The following is a 23,086-nucleotide window of genomic DNA, read 5'->3' as shown; positions in this document are numbered from 1 at the left end:
ACTCTATGAGAGTAAGGGAGTGGAGGTGAGCCATGGGTGAGGGGTGAAAACACCAGTGGGGAAAAGAAATGGTAACTGAGCACCATCAGAATAAGCTCAGCCATGGAGCAAAAGGTGAACAGGTCTGCAGCTCTGCACCCTCGCTCATCTCCTGCCACTTGTTTGGCCTTCCCTCAAAGGCGGCACCCAAGCACAACTGGCCCCTCCCTTCTGCATGGTCTGGCCCTCTGATCATCTTTTCCAATGCTGTTTGGCCTTCTAAGTCACACCACTGATACCTGACAGCGATCACAAGCTCTCTAGCTGCGCATGCATTTGTGGGCATTCTTCCTCCACTTTTTCTCAGTTGCCTTTGGCCCTCAAGAACCATACTTTCAACAGATGACTGGAAGATGGTCCAAATTAGGGAATTCTCCTCTCAATCTTTCTTATACACACATTCCTTCAATTTTCCTCATTTCCCTACTTCAGATATCCCCCATGACTTACACGGGTCAAGGACTAATACCATAACTGACACTACTGTAATCGTGTCTCAGCCTGCTCCACTTTCGCCAAGCAGTAACTTAAGAGCACAAACTTATTTGCCATTGCAGGTTTTGACTAAGTATGAAATAAATCAGCCCAATTCCAAGCCCTTCCCATAAAACTTAGTATTTAGTATTTAATAAATGACTACAAATGTTCTGCTAGTCTGGCTAGTGACTTGAATTTCAGCTGCACTGTTTACTAGCAGATCCAGACCTGCATTTTAATATCTACAGGAGATTCATATCCACAGTGAAATGTGAAAAGCACTGGCCAGCCTGAGCCTGTTGCCTCTCTTATGATCTGAGGTCTAAGTGAAATAGACAAACCACTTAGCACAGCACACAAGCCACTTAAACTTATCAAATGATTGGGTGGAGACTGCCATCCTCCACCATCCCAAACTGGCCTTGACTAAGTGGGCCAAGTGTTTACTGTGATAACAGTTTTATTGACAAGATAGGGACACAATGGGTAGCTCCACAGAACACAAATAAGACAGTCACAAGAGTGCAAAACTGCAGCAGACGGGTTAATACTCTTCACCCTCATCTTCTCCCTCAGCACTGTCTGCCCCAACCTCCTCGTAATCCTTCTCAAGGGCAGCCATGTCCTCACGGGCCTCAGAAAACTCTCCTTCCTCCATGCCCTCACCCACGTACCAGTGAACAAAGGCACGCTTGGCATACATCAGGTCAAACTTGTGGTCCAGGCGAGCCCAGGCCTCAGCGATGGCTGTGGTGTTGCTCAGCATGCACACTGCCCGCTGTACTTTGGCCAGGTCTCCACCAGGGACCACAGTGGGGGGCTGGTAATTAATGCCAACCTTGAAGCCAGTGGGGCACCAGTCCACAAACTGGATGCTGCGCTTGGTCTTGATGGTGGCGATGGCGGCATTGACGTCTTTGGGAACCACGTCACCACGGTACAACAGGCAGCAGGCCATGTATTTACCATGGCGAGGGTCACATTTCACCATCTGGTTGGCTGGCTCAAAGCAAGCATTAGTGATCTCTGCTACAGTAAGCTGTTCATGGTAGGCTTTCTCAGCAGAGATGACGGGGGCGTATGTGGCCAGAGGGAAATGGATGCGGGGGTAGGGCACCAGGTTGGTCTGGAATTCTGTCAGATCAACATTCAGGGCCCCATCAAACCTCAGGGAAGCAGTGATGGAGGACACAATTTGGCTCATGAGGCGGTTCAGATTAGTGTAGGTTGGGCGTTCAATATCGAGGTTTCTACGACAGATGTCATAGATGGCCTCATTGTCTACCATGAAGGCACAATCAGAGTGCTCCAGGGTGGTGTGGGTGGTGAGGATGGAGTTGTAGGGCTCAACTACAGCTGTGGAAACCTGGGGGGCTGGGTAAATGGAGAACTCCAGCTTGGACTTCTTGCCATAATCGACAGAGAGACGTTCCATCAGCAGGGAGGTGAACCCAGAACCCGTTCCCCCGCCAAAGCTGTGGAAAACCAAGAAGCCCTGAAGACCTGTGCACTGGTCAGCCTGCAAGAGAAAAGTTTTAATTTTAGCCTTGGTGAAAGCTGCAATGACCTTTGAATTCATAACTACACTGATTGAGATCTTAAAAAAATCTTCTGAACAGTATTTGCTAGGAAAGCATAAAGGGCTTCTTTTTTTTTTTTTTTTTATTTATAATTTTTTTTTTTTTTTTTTTTTTTTTTGGTCTTTTGTCTTTTTGTCTTTTGTTGTTGTTGCTATTTCTTGGGCCGCTCCCGCAGCATATGGAGGTTCCCAGGCTAGGGGTTGAATCGGAGCTGTAGCCACCGGCCTACACCAGAGCCACAGCAACGCGGGATCCGAGCCGCGTCTGCAACCTACACCACAGCTCACGGCAACGCCAGATCGTTAACCCACTGCAAGGGCAGGGACCGAACCCGCAACCTCATGGTTCCTAGTCGGATTCGTTAACCACTGCGCCACGATGGGAACTCCCATAAAGGGCTTCTAAGCACTAAGTGATTCAGAGAAAATATTCACAATCACCTCTTGAGGGATGGAAGTGGGAAATCTGTTAAAAGGCTTTTAAAAATGAACTATTTTCATTTCTCCAGGCACAGGAATCATATGAGTTCTGGAATGGAGGCAGGGCCCAAGTTTTGGTGACTGGGAGGGCAACCTCTGGTGCCCCTGCCGTGACCACAGAACAAAGGCAACTCTTCTCAGTTGGAGAGCTACCAATGGCAGGCTTGGGACCACCTGCCTTGTACAATAGATGTCTTACAAAGATTCTGGCAGCTGCCTTCTGAGCTGGAACAGAACAGCCAAGTTCTAAGGCCCTGGTGCTGGAGAAAGGTTGGCTCTGGATCCAGCTCTGCCAGTTCCTTGCTGTGTGACTTTTGACCACAATTATTTCTCAGCCTTGGTTTTCTCATTTATTCAATGAGAATTATAACGAGAATTTGCAACAGTGCTTGGCACAATTAAGCACTAGTTACCAGAAAGCCTATCTATTCCAGGAAAGGTGATTTACTGTCAGAATTCCCTGTCCTACGTCAGCAGGCTTTCCACTCTTAACTGAGTTCTTCTGGCTAGCAAACTGCTGTTCCATGAAAGGATGACTTTGACCTAAACAAAATATTCTGTTGACAATCTTCACTTCTCAAGGTGCTCAGAGATTTGTGCACATCCTCCCCTGTGCCCTTAGTTCTTCTCCTGTGGGTCCGCACTCTGAATAAGATCAATGCAAGGGGCAGACCCTCGTCTACCAATTTCATCCATTAAGCCTCCTGTGGACACAGTTACCACCAAGGACAAATGTAATCGTTCTGGTAGTTAATGAATGTCACTCCAGAATCCTCAGTGGTTTTTAATAGGTTTATTTGTCCCTAAAGGCAGGTCCTGATTTCTAAGTTGCCGAACCTTGATTTGCAAACATAGGAACCCATTAGCCCGATTTTGCTGGGAAGACTACGATAAACATCTGCAGAAGTATGAAGCCATGAATGATGTAAGGCTATGCTTTTTAGAACAGACCAGTTGTTGCTGGGCTTAGCATAATGTGATTTTCTGGACAAGCTATTTGACCCAGGCCTTCATTCTTGATTTTTGGTTAATTACTTACAAGCTGCCCACATGCCCACAAGGAGTAGAGTCATCTGATTGCTAGACTCTTAATTAAAGATTTTTCTTCCACAGGGCCAGTCCACCCTGCCTTGAGTGCCAAGAAAAAGGCGAGAGTACGGCCCTTTGTGATTATATCTTAATACTTTCAAAGTTCCAAAGATTTCTACTTGCTTCTGTAATAAGGGAGGTCCCTTGACTCCACCTTCAGTGTTGCTGGAAATTTCCAATGTCAACTATTTCTAGTCAGTATTACAATGGCTTCTTTTGCTATGAATGTTTTGTAATAACCTAAGGCACCAGTCCAGTTCTTGAGTTTGATCAATTAGTTATGTCAGTCAGCCACCTACTCACTGTGACTAAGATGACCTAAAAAGGAATGTCTGAGCTTGAAGCTGGGAAGCTGCCTGATTAATACGAAGGAGGATGTTTAAAGATCTTAAATGTCAGTAAAACTGTGAAGGCTTCCTGGTACTCACCTTGCCTTCAGGTAAACTGCCCTCACTGAATGAGCAATTGCCCAAATCTGCCTTGTAAGACAGAAGGAGGCAAAAGCATTTTCCCCTGCTCCAAATAGTAGTCCTATATAACCCAGAACTGTCTGGTTTAGGAGTCCAGTTATTTAGAGGGCAGTAGAAAGCTCATTTTAGTGTGCAAAGAATAATACTTGTAATTTGGTGTCTCAAAACTGTAAAAGAAAACTCTCACCCCACTTTAAATAAATAAAGAATGTTTACCAGTTTCCGAATTCGGTCCAAGACGAGGTCAATGATCTCCTTGCCAATGGTGTAGTGACCTCGGGCATAGTTATTGGCAGCATCTTCCTTGCCTGTGATGAGCTGCTCAGGGTGGAAGAGCTGGCGGTAGGTGCCAGTGCGAACTTCATCTGGAAAAGGAAAACAAAGCAGCCACCCCTCACTTACAACCTGCACAAGCCTGCTCCACCCCAGGGCTGCCGTGGAGCCCCCAAGACACACCTCCTGACCTAGACTCCCCTGCTCCGGGATCTCACTCGGGTGCCTGAGGTCAACTCACCAATGACTGTGGGTTCCAGGTCTACAAACACTGCCCTGGGCACATGCTTGCCAGCTCCTGTCTCACTGAAGAAGGTGTTGAAGGAGTCATCTCCTCCCCCAATGGTCTTGTCACTCGGCATCTGGCCATCGGGCTGGATGCCGTGTTCCAGGCAGTAGAGCTCCCAGCAGGCATTGCCGATCTGGACACCAGCTTGGCCAACGTGGATGGAGATGCACTCACGCTGTGGGAGAAAGAAGAAAGGAAATACCAGAATACGAAAACACCAGATGGGGCACTTAGGAATGATTCATATGTAAATGGTTATTAACCTTCTGGACAGATCAGCACCTTTCTGGAGGCCACTCCTGCCCCAGGGTCTATTTCACAGCAATAGTCTAATTCAGAGAAATGCTTGGGAAAAACATTGATATATTAATGAACTGCTAGGCAAGACCAGAGAGCTCCTTTGTATCCACATTAGATATACTCACATGAGCTCTTGTTCAGGTAAGAAGAGCTGGTAGGTGCCTTCACACTGTTTAAGAGAAAAAACGCTCATCCCACTTTAAATAAAGTATTATGTTTACCAGCTTCCAAATTTGGTCACCTTCAGAAATGACAGAAGGGGTTCAATGGCAATAGATTTTCCCCAACTCCTGGGAAATAAGCCTGCTGAGTCTTTATAGGAATGCAAAATTCCTCCTTCCAGCTCTGATTCACTCAGAGGTATTATTTAACTAGAACTCTTCTGGTTCCTCTTTAATCCTACTCTTTAAAGATAAGAGCTTCTACCTCTCCCTTTAAAACCAGCTTAAACCAGCAAGCTACAGCCATATGACTCATGGAGAAAACACCAAATAAACAGCAGTTAGCTGTTTTTTTTTGTTGTTGGTTTGGTTTGTCTTTTTTTTTTAAAGGGCCACACCCACGGCGTATGGAAGTTCCCAGGCTAGGGGTGGAATTGGAGCTACAATCGGCCTACACCACAGCTCATAGCAATGCTGGATCCTGAACCCACTGAGCAAGGCCAGGGATCAAACCTGTATCCTCACAGATACTCATCAGGTTCATTTGCATCTAGAGGCATGATGGGAATTCCCAGAATTTAATCTTAAGGAAAAACATTTTCTTGCACTATCCACACATCTTGGGGGTAAAGGGTGGGGTGAGTGGGACAGGGAAACAAGGTAATAAAAGCTAGAAGACTTTACTAATAGTTTCAGAAATTAGCTGTTTCCTAGTGAAACATACATATATTTCTGGCAATGTGGGGAAAAAGGTCTGATTTAAGCTTGGAGTTCCCGTAGTGGTCCAGTGGAAACAAATCCAACTAGGAACCATGAGGTTGCAGATTCATGGCCTTGCACAGCTGGTTAAGGATCCAGCATGGCTGTGAGCTGTGGTGTAGATCGCAGATGCAGCTTCGATCCCGCGTTGCTGTGGCTGTGGGGTAAGCCAGCAGCTGTAGCTCCAATTTGAGCCCTAGCCTGGGAACCTCCATATGCCCCAGGAATGGCCCTTAAAAAGAAAAAAAAAAAAAAAAGTTACTAAACTCATTCCTGCTTAGTAAAATAAGGCAGAACACAAAATCTATACCCAAAGAATTTTTTTTTTTTTTGGCTGCACCAACAGGGATCAAACCTGCACCACTGCAGTAACCAGAGCCACTGCAGTGACAACATCGAATCTTTAACCCACTGACCACAAGGGAACTCTTAGACTCACAGACTTAAAAGACAAAAAAAAGAATTTGAAACCATGTACCAGACCCTAAATCTTTGTGAAGTAAAATGCCTTTCCTTTAGCCTCCCAGGCCTCCTTCAGTCTCAAAAGGCTGATTCAAGTGTTAATGATTAGGAAAGAGTTATAGCTAAAAACTAGTTAAGACAGTTTCCATTATGCTATGACTTGCCTTGGCCCACGAAATTATTACTAATATTTACTTTCTAGTTAGAGGTATATTACACCTAGGGTCTGGCTTTTCACAAATCATATCTTCCTTACTTAATCGCTTTCTTTTACTAAAGGTTACTTTTTAGTTAAAGTTATATTGTCCCTAGTGCTTTCTTTTGTGGGTTTTGTTCTTTTTGTTTGCTTGTTTCTTCTGCTTTTTAGGGCAGCACCCAAGGCATATGGAGGTTCCCAGGCTAGGGGTCTAATTGGAGATGCAGCTGCTGGCCTACACCGTAGTTTACAGCAATGCCGGATCCTTAACCCACTGAGCAAGGCCAGAGATGAACCTGCATCCTTATGGATCCTAGTTGGGTTCGTCAACCGCTGAGCCACAAAGGAACTCCTGTGTTTTTTATTGTTTCTTTTTTATTTTAAATGACTTTTATTTTTTTCCATTATAGTTGGTTTACAGTGTTCTGTCTAGTGTTTTCTTTCGTAATTGAAACACTCCCTAACACTCCTTCCCCATAAATAATCTTCATTCTGGGGAAGTTCAAGGAATAATAACACTGAAGACAACCAGAAACCATCACCAGACCCACTGACACCAGCCTTGACAACTCTGAAATGATCTATGGATAAAAAAAAATAATACAGAGGAGTTCCTGTTGTAGCTTAGTGGTTAACGAATCCGACTAGGAACCATGAATTTGCGGGTTCGATCCCTGGCCTTGCTCAGCAGGTTAAGGATCCGGTGTTCTGTGAGCTGTGGTGTAGGTCGCAGGCATGGCTCGGATCCCGCGTTGGCGTGGCTCTGGTGTAGGCTGGTGCCTACAGCTCTGATTCGACCCCTAGCCTGGGAACCTCCATATGCCACGGGAGCGGCCCTAGAAAAGGCAAAAAGACAAAAATATAATAATAACAATAATAATAATAATACAGATACCTCAATCTATATATATAACCCTGTCTTCTGAACTAAACCTATAAAACCCCTTACTATCCCCTCTCAGGACAGGACATAGTTTTGAGGCATTAGCCTGCTGGGTCCTCCTCTGCCTGGCAAAGCAATAAAGCTGTTCTTTCCTCAAAATCCTTGGGAGTTCCCGTTGTGGTGCAGTGTTAATGAACCCGACTAGGAACGAGGAGATTTTGGATTCGATCCCTGGCCTCGCTCAGTAGGTTAAGGATCTGGCATTGCCATGAACTGTGGTGTAGGTTGAAGATGAGGCTCGGATCCCACCCCAGGTTGCTGTGGCTCTGGCATAGGCCTGGGCTATAGCTCTGATTAGACTCCTAGCCTGGGAACCTCCATATTGCTGCAGGTTCAGCTCTAGAAAAGACCAAAAAAAAACCCCCCAAAAAACAAAAAAACCTGTCTCTGAGACTTAATTGGTACAGGTGTACAGAGGCAGAATTTTCAGCTACAGATTTTTTTTCACCATAAGTTAGATTAGCTACTTTGAAAAGAACTTTCAAATATGGATGCCAACCATCTTCCATTACATTTTCCCTGAATAAGAGGGTTTCAAGTTTTTAAAAGCTGCTTAGGAAACTAGTTTAAAGGCCTAGTTTCATAACCCAAGATAAGACCTCTAATCACTCACAACCTTTGACTCATGGTCCCTTCTCACCTATACTCCCCATAAAACAATCATGGGTGACTGACCTCATCAGCCAGCTCACTCTGACCTGCATCTACTTGCCCAGCTCTAGGGCGGTGGGAGAAAGGGGAGTTGTTACAATGAACCCATGACTACTCACCACTACATCATGTTTAACTTTATCTGGACTTTGGACATCCCACAGCCCTAGAAAGCAGGAGAGAACCAGAAAGCTGTCTGTGACAGCATGGGGCCTCAAGGAGATCCTCTCATTCTAAGGAAGCACTTCTACTGAAGCCTTTTGAATTCGAAAACTTTCTTTCATTGTCCTCTAATTTTGACTGTGGCCACTACTTGCCTTCCGTTCTCTCCTGGCCCCTTGGGAGATGAAGTGACACTGGTGGGGGAAGCACGAGTCTAGTCTTAACTGGGAAAGCAGCCCCTGCCTCTTGTAAAACTCTGTTAATCTAATCAGTTTGCCTAAATAGGTCTGATGCTACCTACTGCTGCTGTTCTGCCCTTGAAACAGCCCCACTACTTTGTGAATCAAACTTTTATCAGTATCTTTTTGATCTTGCTCCTGTGAAACGCAGGCAAAGAAATTGTTACAGTCTGACAATACTTTTGATAATTTTGATAGTCCTTTTTGCAAAAAAGATATTATTTTGAAACATTTGATACACAAATACTTGTTTAAATATGCCCTACTTTAGGTAGACCTCCAACATATGTTCCCTGAGATACTTGTTTTCAATACCTCTGGATGCTATATAGAAGATACTCAAGTTGTACATAATTTCATGTTTCTTTAAAACTAAAAATACATTGTCAGTACTAGTTTACTCCGATTTTATAAGAAAAACATCCTTTTATGGGCTTGTTTTCTAAAACCTGTAAGTAGAAAGTTTCACTACAAACACTCTGCTAGAAATGCACGATTAAACAACCTGACAGAAATTCCCTTCAAAGGAGGAGCCTGCCTTACACCATTCAGGTGGACTGGTGCAACTGGGAAGCGCTCGCCACCCCCCCACCCCCCGGCCACAGGTGAAGGTTGGTGTGAAAGGAAACTCTCCCCAGAGCCCGGCCACAGGTGAGGATGGTGCAATTGGAATCTCGCCTCTTGGCCACAGATGACTCAGCACCGAGTCGCAGGGCGCTGGGGGGGTGGGGTGGGGTCCTGGAAATGTTTGCACCTGCCCTGCGGAAGCACACGAGATGTTTCAGGAGTCTGGTGGGTAAGGCAATGGGAAAGGTGAGGTCATTTGGGGAAATGGGAGGGATTTTTAGTTTCCACAAGTCCTTGAGGGCCAGTATGACACGGTAACGCGCCCTGGGGGAGTAGGGCGGTGGATGCCCTTTCTAGCTCCAAATGGACTTTTCACTTCCACCAGGCTGCGGCTTCGAGCCAGAAAGGCCTGCCGGATGAAGTCGGCTCTCCCAGCCTGGCCACCAGAAGCCAGTGTGCCTGGAGGCATCCGGGACTTGGGCGACATGCACTGGGTTCCTGACGCCCCTTCGGACTCCGCACTCCATCCCCATGCCACCGCCAGGGAACCCCTTACTCACCATGACTGAAACCTGTAGGGTTCCGCGAGGCTGGAGGAAGCGAAGGGACTGCTCGAAGACCTCCCACTGACAGACTACCAAGGAGTCTGGGGGAGAAGTATTGAGAGCAGCAGCGGAGTCGAGAGATCCTATATACCCCAACCCAGGCCACGTGTCGGGAGGGCGGGCACAGGACCCCGCCCCCTTCTCTGCTGCCCCGCCTCCGAGCCCCTAGGGCCCTGGCCCGACGCCAGGTTTTACCCTGCGGGCGGAGCGAGGAGGGGCGCCCGACGCTGATTGGTGGGTTCAAAAGTTCAAACCAAACTTTTCGGAAGAAGCTTGAAGAACCAGGAAGAGAAGAGGACATTCTGGGGCCGGCGAATGGGCCGGTGGGGTGGGGAGGAGGATGGACGTGGCGACGGGAAGAACGGAGGCGAAGCGGCTGCACAGTCTCGAGTGGGTGCGGGGGCGTCAGGTGGGCAAGGCCTAAGGGAGGAAAGGAGCCAGGTAAAGGGAACCCCGCCGGAGCCCCAGGAGCGTAGTCCCTCCGGCTGCCTGCTTCGCCCCCGGGCCCCAGCACAGCTCCCTCTGGTGTCCCGCGTACTTGGACCCTAAACTACACTCGCAGCTTGAAGGTCTTCCAAGAGAGAAGAACTGATTCCCCATCCCACGTCTTAATTACCACGAACCGGCCTGAAGTCTTAGTCTCACCTTTTTTTTTGTTGCGTTTTTTTCCTGCCTCGTTTTAAATGAACCTTTAGGTTCCTGGCACAATCTCCTTCCAGTTGGTGCAAAAGCGGATTTTTCAGTTCATTATAGTATCTTTCATTTTTTGCTTGCTTACTATGCAGAGTTGTTTGGTTTTAAGATTATATTAATCAATTTCACCCCTTTGACAAACATAGTTATCCCTATTTTACAGATGAAGAAACTTGGGCTCAGAAGGGCTAGTTGAAGGTCACATGGCGGGGGTGGTGAAGCTGTCCTTAATTCCTCACTACCTTGTATTGCCTCATCCTAAATATGGCACTCTTGCTATGGAACCCAAGTTCCTGTGTCTGAGGCACATTGAGGCCAAATCAAATCAGAACATGGGGGTTTGGAGCAGAAAAAGTTTTATTCCAAGAGTCAAGCAAGAATAGGTGGCTGGTTCTCAAAAGACCAGAACTCCCCAGTTAATTTAAGGCCAGAATCTCAGCCTTCCAGTTCCAGCCAGTCTGGGGTCTTTGTGCTTGTGGTGGGCCTGGAGTCACCATCCTCCACCTGGGGTGTGGGTCTCAGTTTCTGTAGAACAACTCAGAGATATGCATCAGAGTGTTATCTTTATCCCTTCAGGAGTAACTAGGTGTCCTGTGACTCTTGTCCTGATCTTTAACTGCTTGAACCTGCTCTTTGGAACTCAGGGAAGGCCTGGGAGGCTTTTTTCCCCGCTACAAACAAGAAACAGGGGCTGATGAGGGGTCTGTGAAGGTGGAGGGCCCTGCAGTTTCCCGCTCAGTTTCACTCTGGCCATCCCTGCACTAGTTTATTCCTCAGAAGCATTTTTTTTTTTTTTTTTAGCTTTTAGGGCCACATTTGCAGCATGTGGAGGGTCCCAGGCTATGGGTCGAATTTGAGCTGTAGCCTCCAGCCTACACCACAGCAATGCTGGATCCTTAGGCCAGGGATCGAACCCGCAACCTCATAGTTCCTAGTCGGATTCATTAATCACTGAGCCATGACGGGAACTCCCAGAAGCATTCTTTATTTCATTTGTTTTTCTTTCTCTGCAGCTTGGTCATGCAATCCTTGCTTTTAACTTCCTCAGCCATCTCTGGGTGATAAGAGTTTATGGGAATACTGAGGACAAAAGTGACTGAATAGAAGAAGAATATAAGTTACAGGGCTTTTTCCTGAAGCAGAAAAAGCCAAAACGGGCAGAATACAAGATACTCTTCAACTCATACACACAAAGTGGATGCTGTGGAAATATGTGCAGAGATCCTTTTCAAATTATGGTACATAGTTCCTTCATTCGTCAAATGCTTATTGTGCATTGATTGGGTGGCAGGATATTTTGAAATTTGGAATAACTAGCATCTTAGTCTGTTGCTAAATATTTTAGTTTTAATTACTAAATAGCCTCAATTACTTAGTCTTTTTTACTCATTACACACGTACATATTTAGCACAGTTTCTAGGTGCTTGGAAATAAGTATGTGAACAAACCTAACAGATCTTTGCCTCATGGAATGGATGTTCTAGAGGGGGATAGGGAAGAAAGACAAATAATGAACATAAACCATACAATTAGCTAGAAGGGGGGAGTTCCTGTTGTGGCTCAGTGGTTAACAAATCCGACTAGAACCATGAGGTTGCGGGTTCGATCCCTGGTCTTGTTCAGTGGGTTAAGGATCTGGCGTTGCCGTGACCTGTGGTGTAGGTGGCAGATGCAGCTTGGATCCCAGATTGCTGTGGCTCTGGTGTAGGCCGGCAGCTACAGCTCCAATTGGACCCCAAGCCTGGGAACCTTCGTGTGCAGTGGGAGGGCCCAAGGAATGGCAAAAATTAAAAAGAAAACAAAAACAAAAACAAACAAACAAACAAAACAAAGGGGAGGAGTGCTATAGGAAAACAGCAAAATAAAGTGGAATGAGAGTGCTGGGAGGGGAGAAATGGCAGGGGTGGGGGAGTGGGGGGGAGGCTGCAATATAAGCCAGATGGTCAAGGTTAGCTTAATGATAAGTGTGATAAGTGAGATATGAACAGATCTGAAGGTCCCAAGGGCTAAAGCGGCTACCTGAGTGAAGAGTGGTCCCAGAACACCAAGCAGCTGGAGCAAAGGCCCTTAGACAACTGTGAGACTTTAGTGTTTCTAGGAGGAAGAGCAGGGAGGCCAGCTTGGCTGGAAAAGATGAAAAGTAGGAGGTGAGGGTTGGAGAGAAAATAGGAGTTAGATCTTATAGCTTCATGTAAATCATTGCAAAGTCCTATTGCTTTTACCCTGACAAGGGGAGCCAATGTTGGTTTCAAAACATAGTATCGACCGACATAACCTGACTACCCTTTTTTTTTTTAAGATCCTGGAGTTTCCGCTATGGCTTCTCTGCAGTGCTGTTTAGATGCCTGCCTGGCACAGTGGGTTAAAGAATCCAGTATTGCCACAGAGGTCTGCAGCTCTCTGCAGCTCTCTGCAGCTCATATCTGATCCCTGGCCAGGGAACTCCATGTGTCCCAGGGCATATGTTGTGTTTGAAATTGAGCAGGGCCCTGTGGGTCTCCAGGGCACAAGCCCTTCTGTGTCCCTCATTTCTTGATTTTAGGGAATAAGCTTCAGCCTCCATGACCTTCCCTCAGTTCCAGCCTCCATGACCTTCCCTCAGTTCCAGGGTGAAACAGTTGCTAATCAGGGAAGGAATGGGATGCAGAGACAAGGGAGGAACCGATAAGAAACCACAGTGCAGCCTTTGGGCAGGGTACTGGTTCCTTCTCAAGGAATGTACATAATATCTTTGAGTTCTGCAGAACACTCAACAAATTAAAACAGGAGAGGAGGACCACCAGAACCAGTCCTGGGGCCACTAAACACCAACTCTTTTTTTTTTTTTTTTTTTTTAGGGCTATATCTGTGGCATATGGAAGTTCCCAGGTTAGGGGTTGAATCAGGGCTATAGCCACCAGCCTTCGCCACAGCAATGGCAATGTGGGATCTGAGCGTCTTCGACCTACACCACAGCCCACAGTAATGCCAGATCCCCAACCCACTGAGCGAGGTCAGGGATCGAACCTGCATCCTCATAGATAATAATCAGATTCATTTCCACTGTGCCACAACAGGAACTCCAACTTATACACTCTTTGAAAATGTTCTCTTCTCTCCACCATGATTAGAGCAGATTTGTCTTTTTTTTTTTTTTTTTTAGGGTTGTACCTGTGGCATATGGAAGTTCCCAGGCTAGGGGTTGGATGCAAGCTGCAGCTGTGGCCTACATCACAGCCACAGCAATGCTAGGTCTGAGCCGAATCTGCAACCTATGCTGAAACTTGCAGCAATGCTGGATCCTTAACTCACTGATTGAGAAAAGGGACTGAACCTGCATCCTCAGGGATACTAGTCAGGTTCTTAACCCACGGAACTACAATGGGAACTCCCAGAGCAGTGGTTTGAACAACTTCTCTGTCATGAGGACTTTATGTGAAACGTGAGTTCCATTCTGGGAGATTACCAGGGAAGATCACCTTTCATCTCTGAAGTTTCACATTTTATTTCCACTGAGATGTCACTTGGCTTGTTCTAATCTGCCTTATAGTCCCTAAAAATACAATTTTTTTTTTGGACTTTTTGCCATTTCTTGGGCTGCTCTCGTGGCATACAGAAGTTCCCAGGCTAGGGGTCGAATCAGAGCTGTAGCCGCCAGCCTATGCCAGAGCCACAGCAACGCAGGATCCGAGTTGCATCTGCAATCTGCACCACAGCTCACTGCAATGCCGGATCTTTAACCCACTGAGCAAGGCCAGGGATCGAACCCACAAACTCATGGTTCCTAGTTGGATTCATTAACCACTGAGCCATGATAGGAACTCCAAAAATACAATATTTTGGAATCATTTCCTCATATTGGCCAAATGAAGCAATGAAGTAGGTTGTGTTTCCCCTGAATTACCACTCAGTGTTCCACAGCCAATCTTTCTTATCCTAAACTCTTTCTAAAATTTCCTGTAATGAATAACCATTTCTTTGATTACCCTCCCTTAGGATAAACATGTAAATGTCTCTTGCAGAAAGTTAAAAAAAGAACCACTCACATTCATCATCCACAGTATTATTCTAGTAAGGTGGCCATATCCTTTTCTTTTTTTCTTTTCTTTTTTTTTTTTTTTTTATCTTTTTGCCATTTCTAGGGCCGCTCCTGCGGCATATGGAGGTTCCCAGGCTAGGGGTTGAATTGGAGCTGTAGCGTCCGGCCTATACCAGAGCCACAGCAACGTGGGATCCGAGCCGCGTCTGCAACCTACACCACAGCTCACGGCAACACCAGATCGTCAACCCACTGAGCAAGGGCAGGGACCGAACCTGCAACCTCATGGTTCCCAGTCGGATTCGTTAACCACTGCACCACGACGGGAACTCCATGGTGGCCATATCCTGGAGTCCAGAAATCTTTTCTATTTATAGCAATGTTTATTTAATAATTTTATTTACTCATGTACCCAAAAAGCACTCATCCAGCCCAAAGTGGAAGGGTCCCTGAGATTCTTCTTTCCCTGTGACTATAGTTTCTTGCCAGCAGCTGAGATTGGGGGGAGGGAGGTATAGTTAGAGACCATGAATCTCAAGATAATCTTTGCATTTCACTGTTCTTGTTATCTCTCTCTCTCTCTTTTTTTTTTTTTTTTTTTTTTTTTTTTTGTCTTTTGAGGGCCACATCTGTGGCACACGGAGGTTCCCAGGATAGGGGTCTAATCGGTGCTGTTGCTGCCAGCCTACACCACAGCCACAGCAATGCTGGATCCTTAACCCACTAAGCAAGGCCAGGGATGGAACCCAAAACCTCACGGTTCTTAGTCGGATTCATTTCTGCTGTGCCATGACGGGAACCCCACTTTTCTTGGTATCTCTTTACCTGCCCCTCCTTCTTTCCCCAGGACACAGAACCAGCCATTTTCAACTACACTAAGTATTTGTTTTGTCCTACCTACTTAGCCCAATAATAGCTCAATACTAGGGAATATGACTGCATGAATTATACACAATTAGGAATTTAATTAATTAATTTATTTATTTATTGTCTTTTCTAGGGCCACACCCGAGTCATATGGAGGTTCCCAGGCTAGGGGTCTAATCAGAACTGTAGTGGCCGGCCTACACCACAGCCACAGCAACGCAGGATCCAAGCCTGTCTGTGACCTACACCACAGCTCACAGCAATGCTGGATCCTTAACCTACTGAGTGAGGCCAAGGATCGAACTTGCAACCTCATGGTTCCCAGTCAAGTTCGCTAACTACTGCACCATGACGGGAACTCCTTTATTTTTTTAGTTTATTTATTTATTTAGTCTTTTCAGGGCTGCACCTGTGGCGTATGGAGGTTCCCAGCTAGGGGTTGAATCAGAGCTGTAGCCATTGGCCTATGCTACAGCCACAGCAATGTCAGATCTGAGCCACATCTGCAGCTACACCATATCTCATGGCAACACTGGATCCTTAACTCACTGAGCAAGGCCAGGGATCCAACCTGCATCCTCATGGATGCTAGTCAGATTTGTTTCCACCAAATCATGGTGGGAACTCCTATTTTATTTTTGTCTCTTTTGGGCCACACCCGAAGCATACAGAAGTTCCCAAGATAGGGGTCGAATCAGAGCTGTAGCCGCTGGCCTATGCCACAGCCACAGCAACACAGGATCTGAGCTTTGTTTTTGATCTGTACCACAGCTCACGGCAACACCAGATCCTTAACCCATTGAGCAAGGCCAGGGATCGAACTTGAATCCTCATGGACACTAGTCAGGTTCATAATCTGGCTTTTATTTTTGAACCACTATCTTCTCTCCAAAAACATGAAAACCACTTTTCTAAATATGAAAACACACAACTACAAATTTAATTACATGTTTATTTACCCAAATCATCCAAACCTGGAATGATCCCTTTCAGTTATAAGACACAGTGAAGGAACAAGCTCTGAATATAGGGGCTGTACTCAGAGAAATCTGTTTTCATAGCGCTTTAATATTTTGATCCTCTAGTCTGTGTTCTTTTTTTCTTACCCTCCAGCATATTTTGATCCAATACAGCCAGGAATATAAACCATTTAGAAACCTTGGGAGGTCTTTGCTTGTTTGTGATCGATCAAGAGTTCCTCATTTAAAATTACATACTTCTTTGTTTTGGTAAGCTGTGGTCCCTGCTGACCTTGTAAATAGATTACGTGGAACAGTCTGTAACTACAAAAATCAGCTTGCTTAACCTTTTCCCTCAGCAGCTCCGTTTATTTGTATGGAACCCAAGGGACAGAGCCTGGTTCACATACTGTGGGAAAAAGAGAAGGAGGAAATTGTTTGCGTTCAAACAAAGAAACAAATTTTACATCCAGACTGCTCTTCCCCTTTATTGTGCCTAGAAAGACTGATAGCAAACCAAAGTTGTTTCGAAGGGTAAAAAAACAAAAGTAAAAACCCTGGAATGTAGACCACCAAACAACATATAAAACCTGTTTCCTTGATGCTGGTATGTTTGAAGGAATTGAGGAGTTTCATGGCCTCTGGTCAGGGCCCAGGGAGCCTGCAATGGACTGAACGTATCCTCCCAAATTCATACGTTGAAATCCTAAAGTTCACTGTGATGGTATCTGGAAGTGGAGCTTTGGGGGGATATATTAGGTCGTGAGATAGAGCTCCCATAAATGGAATTAGTGCCCTCATAAAAGGGACCCCAGAGTTCTCCTGCCATTTGAGGATACAGCAGTCAAATGGCAGCCTGCAACCCAGAAGAGGGTCCTCACTGGAACTTGACCATACTGGCACCCCGAACTTGGACTTCCAGCCTCCAGAGCTGTGAGAAATTTCTGTTGTAAATAAGCCACCTTGTTCATGGGATTTTGTTATAGCAGCCTGAACGAAGACACGGCCTAACTCTAAGCACATTGCTATGGAAGTCGAAGAGGACAAAGCCCAGGTATTAGAGAAAGTAGTGGTTACTTACTTAGCAAGCAACAGAATCATTCTGACCTCTAGAGACAAGGACAGAATAAAACAGAAAGGAAAAGACGCTGGTGGGTAGGGGAAGCAATGATTAGAGTAACAAAATATTATCGAAGTAACCACTTTATTGACTCCTTAGTAACAAGAGCCACACAACTCTCACAGCCACAGAACCACCAGGAACGGGCAACTCTGGTTCCTAGTGTGATTAGATAACAGGACTTTTGACAAGTTTCTCACTGCATTGCTTCTGAGTTTCCCCATCTGCAGTGTGAGGATAATGCCTGCTCTAAAACAGCTTTGTAAATAGATCCCTGAATTGCTGTTTGGGAGATCTGGATTCTAGTTCAGGCACAACTGACTGAGTGGATCTTAGTTTCATCACTTGTAAAATAGAGTATGGCCTCTAAAGTTCCTTATATAACTTAGTCATTTTATGTAGTGCCCTGAATATGTAAAGATTTTCTAGAAACGCAAAATTATACTAATCTTGGTTTTATTCAACAAAATATTTATCTGGTCCCTAGCGTGTACTAGGCACTGGCTTAGGAACCAAGGACAAGATAAAGCCTCTTGAGGAATTCATACTGCATTTAGGTAAGAAACACGATGTAGGAAGAAAAATAAAGCCAAGTGAGAAGGCTAGAGAGTAATGAGAGTAGTTTTACCTAACATGGCTAAGAAGGTCTCTGATTTGAAGGAAGAACTGAGCCTTGTGGGTGTCTGCGGGCAGAACATTCCAAGCAGAGGGAATGGCTGGAGTGTGAATGAAGAAGAAAGCGATAGAAGATAAAGTCAGAGAGAGAGAGGGGTCCAGACTGTGAGGGTCCTAAGAGGGCACCATAGGGAACTTGCTTTTTCTCCGAAAGAGATTGAAATGGTTCTAAGAAATGTCATGACATAATTAGACTTGTTGGAGTTCCCATTGTGGCTCAGTGCGTTAAGAACCCAACTAGTATCCATGAGGATGTGGGTTTGATCCCTGGCCTCACTCAGTGGGTTAAGGATCCAGCATTGCCGCAAGGTGCAGTGTGGGTCGCAGATGTGGCTGGGATCTGGCATTGCTGTGGGTGTGGCATAGGCCAGCAGTTGTAGCTGTGATTAGGCCCCTAGCCTGGAACTATATGCCATGGGTGCAGTCCTTAAGAAAAACAAACAAACAAACAAACACAAGTAGATCTAGTAAGAGGATCTGGGGCTCAAAAAGGATTTAAAGCACCATTGCTGTGGTGCTTATCACAGCAAACCTGAGCAAAATTCCTATGTGATCAATCTTGGAACCTATGTAAATTACATAAATTAACCCCTAAAAAAGTAGCTCATTGTGCTTTCCACATTTATAGAGAGACAGAGGAGGTTAAGCTAATATCTACCATCTTCCTCAAAGACTTGAGTTTCTCACAATCCGAATTTTTTTAGGGCCGCACCCATGGCATATGGAGGTTCCCAGGCTAGGGGTCAAATCAAAGCTACAGCTGCTGGCCTGCACCGCAGCCATAGCAACGCAGGATCCGAGCCATGTCTGCGACCTACACCACAGCGCATGGCAATGGCAGATCCTTAACCCATTGAGAGAGGCCAGGGATGGAACCTGCAACCTCATGGTTCCTGGTCAGATTTGTTTCCGCTGTGCCACAATGGGAACTCCTGCTGTATGATTCTTTGACCCATCTTCTCTTACTCCTTTCTCAAGGAATAACAGCTGCTCCCAATCGCTTCTATATTCTTCAAGCTCCTAATCTACATTTAGCTGTTCACTCCTAGCAGATAACCTAGATTCCTAATTTAGTGATAGGATTAAAGGATTTAACCTTGAACTTCCTCCTATCCTCAACAAAATGTCTCTGTCTCTTTCTTGTTCCTGATATTATCCTCCCTCTTATCTCATTAGAGTCCCCTCCAATTTTATTAATACTAATCCTATCCACTTGTGCCCTAGTTTTTATTCCTGCTCACAGCCTCTGAGAGCTCTTTCTCTTTCTTTCTCTCTTTCTTTTCTTTTTGGCAGGGCTGCACCTGCACAGCAAAAGTTCCTGGGCCAGGGATTGAAACCAAGCCACAGCAGGGAGCCAGAACAATGACAACTGGATAAGGGACCCACTGAGCCACCAGGGAGCTCTCTGAGAACTTTATTAATTAACCCCTTTTCTTGACCCTTAACTCTCTTTATTCCTGCTCACAGCCTCTGAGAATTTGCTTTATTAATTAACCCCTTCTCTTGACCCTTAATTCTCTTTGTTTACACGAATTATGCCTAAACCACCATAGTGTCATTTCCCACTTGAGTTACCACCCTACATCTCTTCCCTTTTATTCACACTTGTGGTTTTCCTTTCCATCCTCCCATTTACTTCATAGCTCTAAGTATTCTCACCCACTGGCCCCATCAAAAGCTTCAATTTTTCAATTTTATGCATCCCATTATCCTATCACCACCTCCACCTTTCCAGCAAGAGAAAACCGATCCCAACAACTCTTCTGCTTAATGACACTGACAAGTGGTGGATTCTACCCTTTCACTGTCCTTACTTCCTTATGTCCTTATGTCTCTCCTTCCACAGTCCATCACTTTAATTATGCTTTTGCTTATATCTGCAACTCCCTAGTTCCATTTTTTGGTTGTGCTCACTTAGCAAAACCTCAAACTTGATTAAATCTAACCCTACATACCCCTTACCTGCAGGCATGGCTGTGACATGCTGACAGATCTATTTAAAGTTTATGATCACTAATCTTCAGTGGCCTTCCACTGCCCAGAATTAATTACAGAGTTTCCTTAATCTTTTCACTTTCCCACTCTCCTAAATGCTTTTTAATATCCTCTTCATAACCCTCAAATCTTCCAAATTTCCTCCCATTCTCACTCATATTTTGCATCTTTATTCACTGAGAAAACAGAAGCAATCAGAAGAGATTATTCAAAAGCTCCCACTACTATGCCTTCCTTGCTAAAAAATAATTTTCAAAAAGTTAAAATTGGAGTTCCCTGGTGGCTGAGTGTGTTAAGGACCTGGTGTTGTACGGCTGTGGCACAGGTTCAATCCCTGTCTCTGGAACTTCTGCATGCCACAGACACAGTCAAAATTGAAGTTCCCATCATGGCTCAAGGGTTAGCAAACCCAACTAGTATCCATGAGGATGCAGGTTCGATCTCTGGCCTTGCTCAGTAGGTTAAGGATCCAGCATTGCCATGAGCTGTGGTGTAGGTCACAGATGCAGTTTGGATCTGACATTGCTGTGGCTGTGGCATAGGCCGGCAGCTGTAGTTCTGATTCCACCCCTAGCCTGGGAACCTCCATATGCTGCAGGTGTGGCCCTAAAAAGGCAAAAAAAAAAAAGTTAAAACCATGACATATAAATATAGAATAAATATATGTTCAAGATTTATTGACTAAGGAACCAGTAAAAAGAACTGGTACAAAGCTGGTACAAAGAACATTTGAGGAACAGGAGTTGATATATTTCCTCAGGAAAGGTACTTTAAAAATATTAGAACAGGAGTTCCTGTCGTGGCTCAGTGGTTAACAAATTCGACTAGGAACCATGAGGTTGTGGGTTCAATCCCTGGCCTTGCTCAAAGGGTTAAGGATCCAGCGTTGTGGTGAGCTGTGGTTTGGGTCACAGACGCGGCTCAGATCCCATGTTGCTGTGGCTCTGGTGTAGGCTGGCGGCTACAGCTCCAATTAGACCCCTAGCCTGGGAACCTCCATATGCTGTGGGTGTAGCTTAGAAAAAGCAAAAAGACAAAAAAAAATAAACATATACTAGAACATTAGAACAATGGAGTTCCCTTTTGGCGCAGCAGGTTAAGGATCCGGTGTTTTCACTGCAGTGGTTAGAGTCAGGTTCAACCCCTGGACCAGGAACTTCCAGGTGCTGCAAGTGTAGCCAAAAAAAAAAAAAAAAAAAAAAACAACAAAAAACCAACCAACCAACAAACAAAAAAACCCCAAAATAATATTGCTAGGTAGAAACAAAACTGTTTAATGTCCTATGAGGAAAAAAAAAGTCATAACCTGTGAGGTTATCTTTTCCATAGAAAAGAAATCATTTGTATTTCTCTCAGACAAGAACTTTTTGCATTGCTACAGGTTTTCTTTTTTTCTTTTTTTTTGTGTGTGTGTGTCTTTTTGTCTTTTGTTGTTGTTGTTGGGCCGCTCCCGCGGCATATGGAGATTCCCAGGCTAGGGGCTGAATCGGAGCTGTAGCCACCAGCCTACGCCAGAGCCACAGCAACGCGGGATCCGAGCTGCATCTGCAACCTACACCACAGCTCACGGCAACGCCGGATCATTAACCCACTGAGCAAGGGCAGGGACCGAACCCGCAACCTCATGGTTCCTAATCAGATTCGTTAACCACTGCGCCACGATGGGAACTCCGCTACAAGTTTCCTATATAAGTTTTCGAGTTTCCGTTTTGGCTCAGTGGGTTAAGAACCTGACTAGTATCTATGAGGATGTAGGTTCAATCCCTGGCCTCACACAGAGGGTTAAGGATCAGGCAAAGGCACGAGCCTCAGTGTAGATCACAAATGTGGCTTGGATCTGGGGTTGCTGTGGCTATGGAAGTAGACCATCAGCTATAGCTCTGATTCAACCCCTAGCCTGGGAACTTCCATATGTCACAGATATGGCCCTAAAAAAAAAAAAAGAAAAGAGACCTACAACAGAAAGAAATCTGGAAAATCCCAAAGTATTTGGAAATGAAACAGACCTCTACACAATCTATGGGTCAAAGAAGATATCACCAGGGAAATTTTAAAATATTTTGAACTAAATGAAAATGAAAATACAACATATCAAAATTTATAGATGGCAGCTAAGAAGTACTTTGAGGGAGACTTCTATGTCAGAAAAGAAGAAAGGTCTCAAATTGAGCCACAATGGGAACTCCCTGTGGTTGGTTCCTATTTTAACTACACTGTAGTCAGAGAACATAGTTCATACAAATTGAATTCTTTTAAAAATATTGAGAAGTCCTTGGTAGCTCAGTGGGGTAAGGATCTGGTGTTGTCAATGCTGTAACTGCTCTGGTTACTGCTGTAGCAAGGGTACACCACAGCAGGAACTCCTAATAATTATTATTATTTTATGCCTTCATCTGCAGCATGTGGAAGTTCCTGTGCTAGGGGTTGAATCAGAGCTGGCCTATACCACAGCTGCAGCACCAGATTCAAGCCATATTTGTGAGCTGCACCACAGCTCACAGCAATGCTGGATCCTTTAACCCACTGAGGGAGGCCAGGGATCGAACCTGCATCCTCATGGATACTATTTGGATTCTTAACCTGCTGAGACACAATGGGAACTCCTAAAATTATTTTCTTAATGGTTGCTCTAGGGATTATAATATATGTCTTAATTCATTACTACCTATTGAAAATAACTACTAACTTAATTTCAGTAAAATATAAAAAAATTTGCTCCAATATAACTCTTTCACCCCTTCCTTTGTGCTATAACTCTTTATATTGTGCTCCAATATAACTCTTTCACCCCTTCCTTTGTGCAATATATCCTCACATTAATAATTAATATTTTTTGTTACAGGGCATTCTTGTTGTGGCACAGCAGAAATGAATCTGACTAGTATCCATCAGGATTTGAGTTCAATCCCTGGCCTCGCTCTCTGGTTGGGGATCCAGCATTGTTACGTGCTGTGGTGTTGTTCAAAGATGCGGCTTGGGGAGTTCCCGGCATGGCGCAGTGGTAATGAATCCGACTA

General features: G+C 45.1%; 1 protein-coding gene across 3 annotated transcripts in view; it reads right to left on the bottom strand.

Annotated features, from left to right (window-relative positions):
- LOC100127131 (tubulin alpha-1C chain) overlaps window positions 959-23,086 on the bottom strand; it is a 116,268-nt gene continuing 94,140 nt past the window's right edge. For 2 of the 3 annotated variants that reach the window (XM_013988248.2, XM_021091599.1), the window contains 3 exons: window positions 4,649-4,871; window positions 4,351-4,499; window positions 959-2,035 (listed from right to left, as the gene is read on the bottom strand). In XM_013988248.2, the coding sequence (XP_013843702.1) occupies window positions 1,061-2,035; window positions 4,351-4,499; window positions 4,649-4,871 (1,347 nt within the window). In that variant the 3' untranslated portion in view covers window positions 959-1,060. Of the gene's footprint in view, window positions 2,036-4,350; window positions 4,500-4,648; window positions 4,872-9,696; window positions 9,896-23,086 lie in introns of those variants that run through there. The other variant, XM_003355375.4, reaches the window with a different exon arrangement.

Source organism: Sus scrofa, chromosome 5 (genome assembly GCF_000003025.6).
Source record: "Sus scrofa isolate TJ Tabasco breed Duroc chromosome 5, Sscrofa11.1, whole genome shotgun sequence".
Taxonomy (NCBI): Eukaryota; Metazoa; Chordata; class Mammalia; order Artiodactyla; family Suidae; genus Sus; species Sus scrofa.
This window is presented reverse-complemented; position numbering and strand designations above follow the sequence as displayed.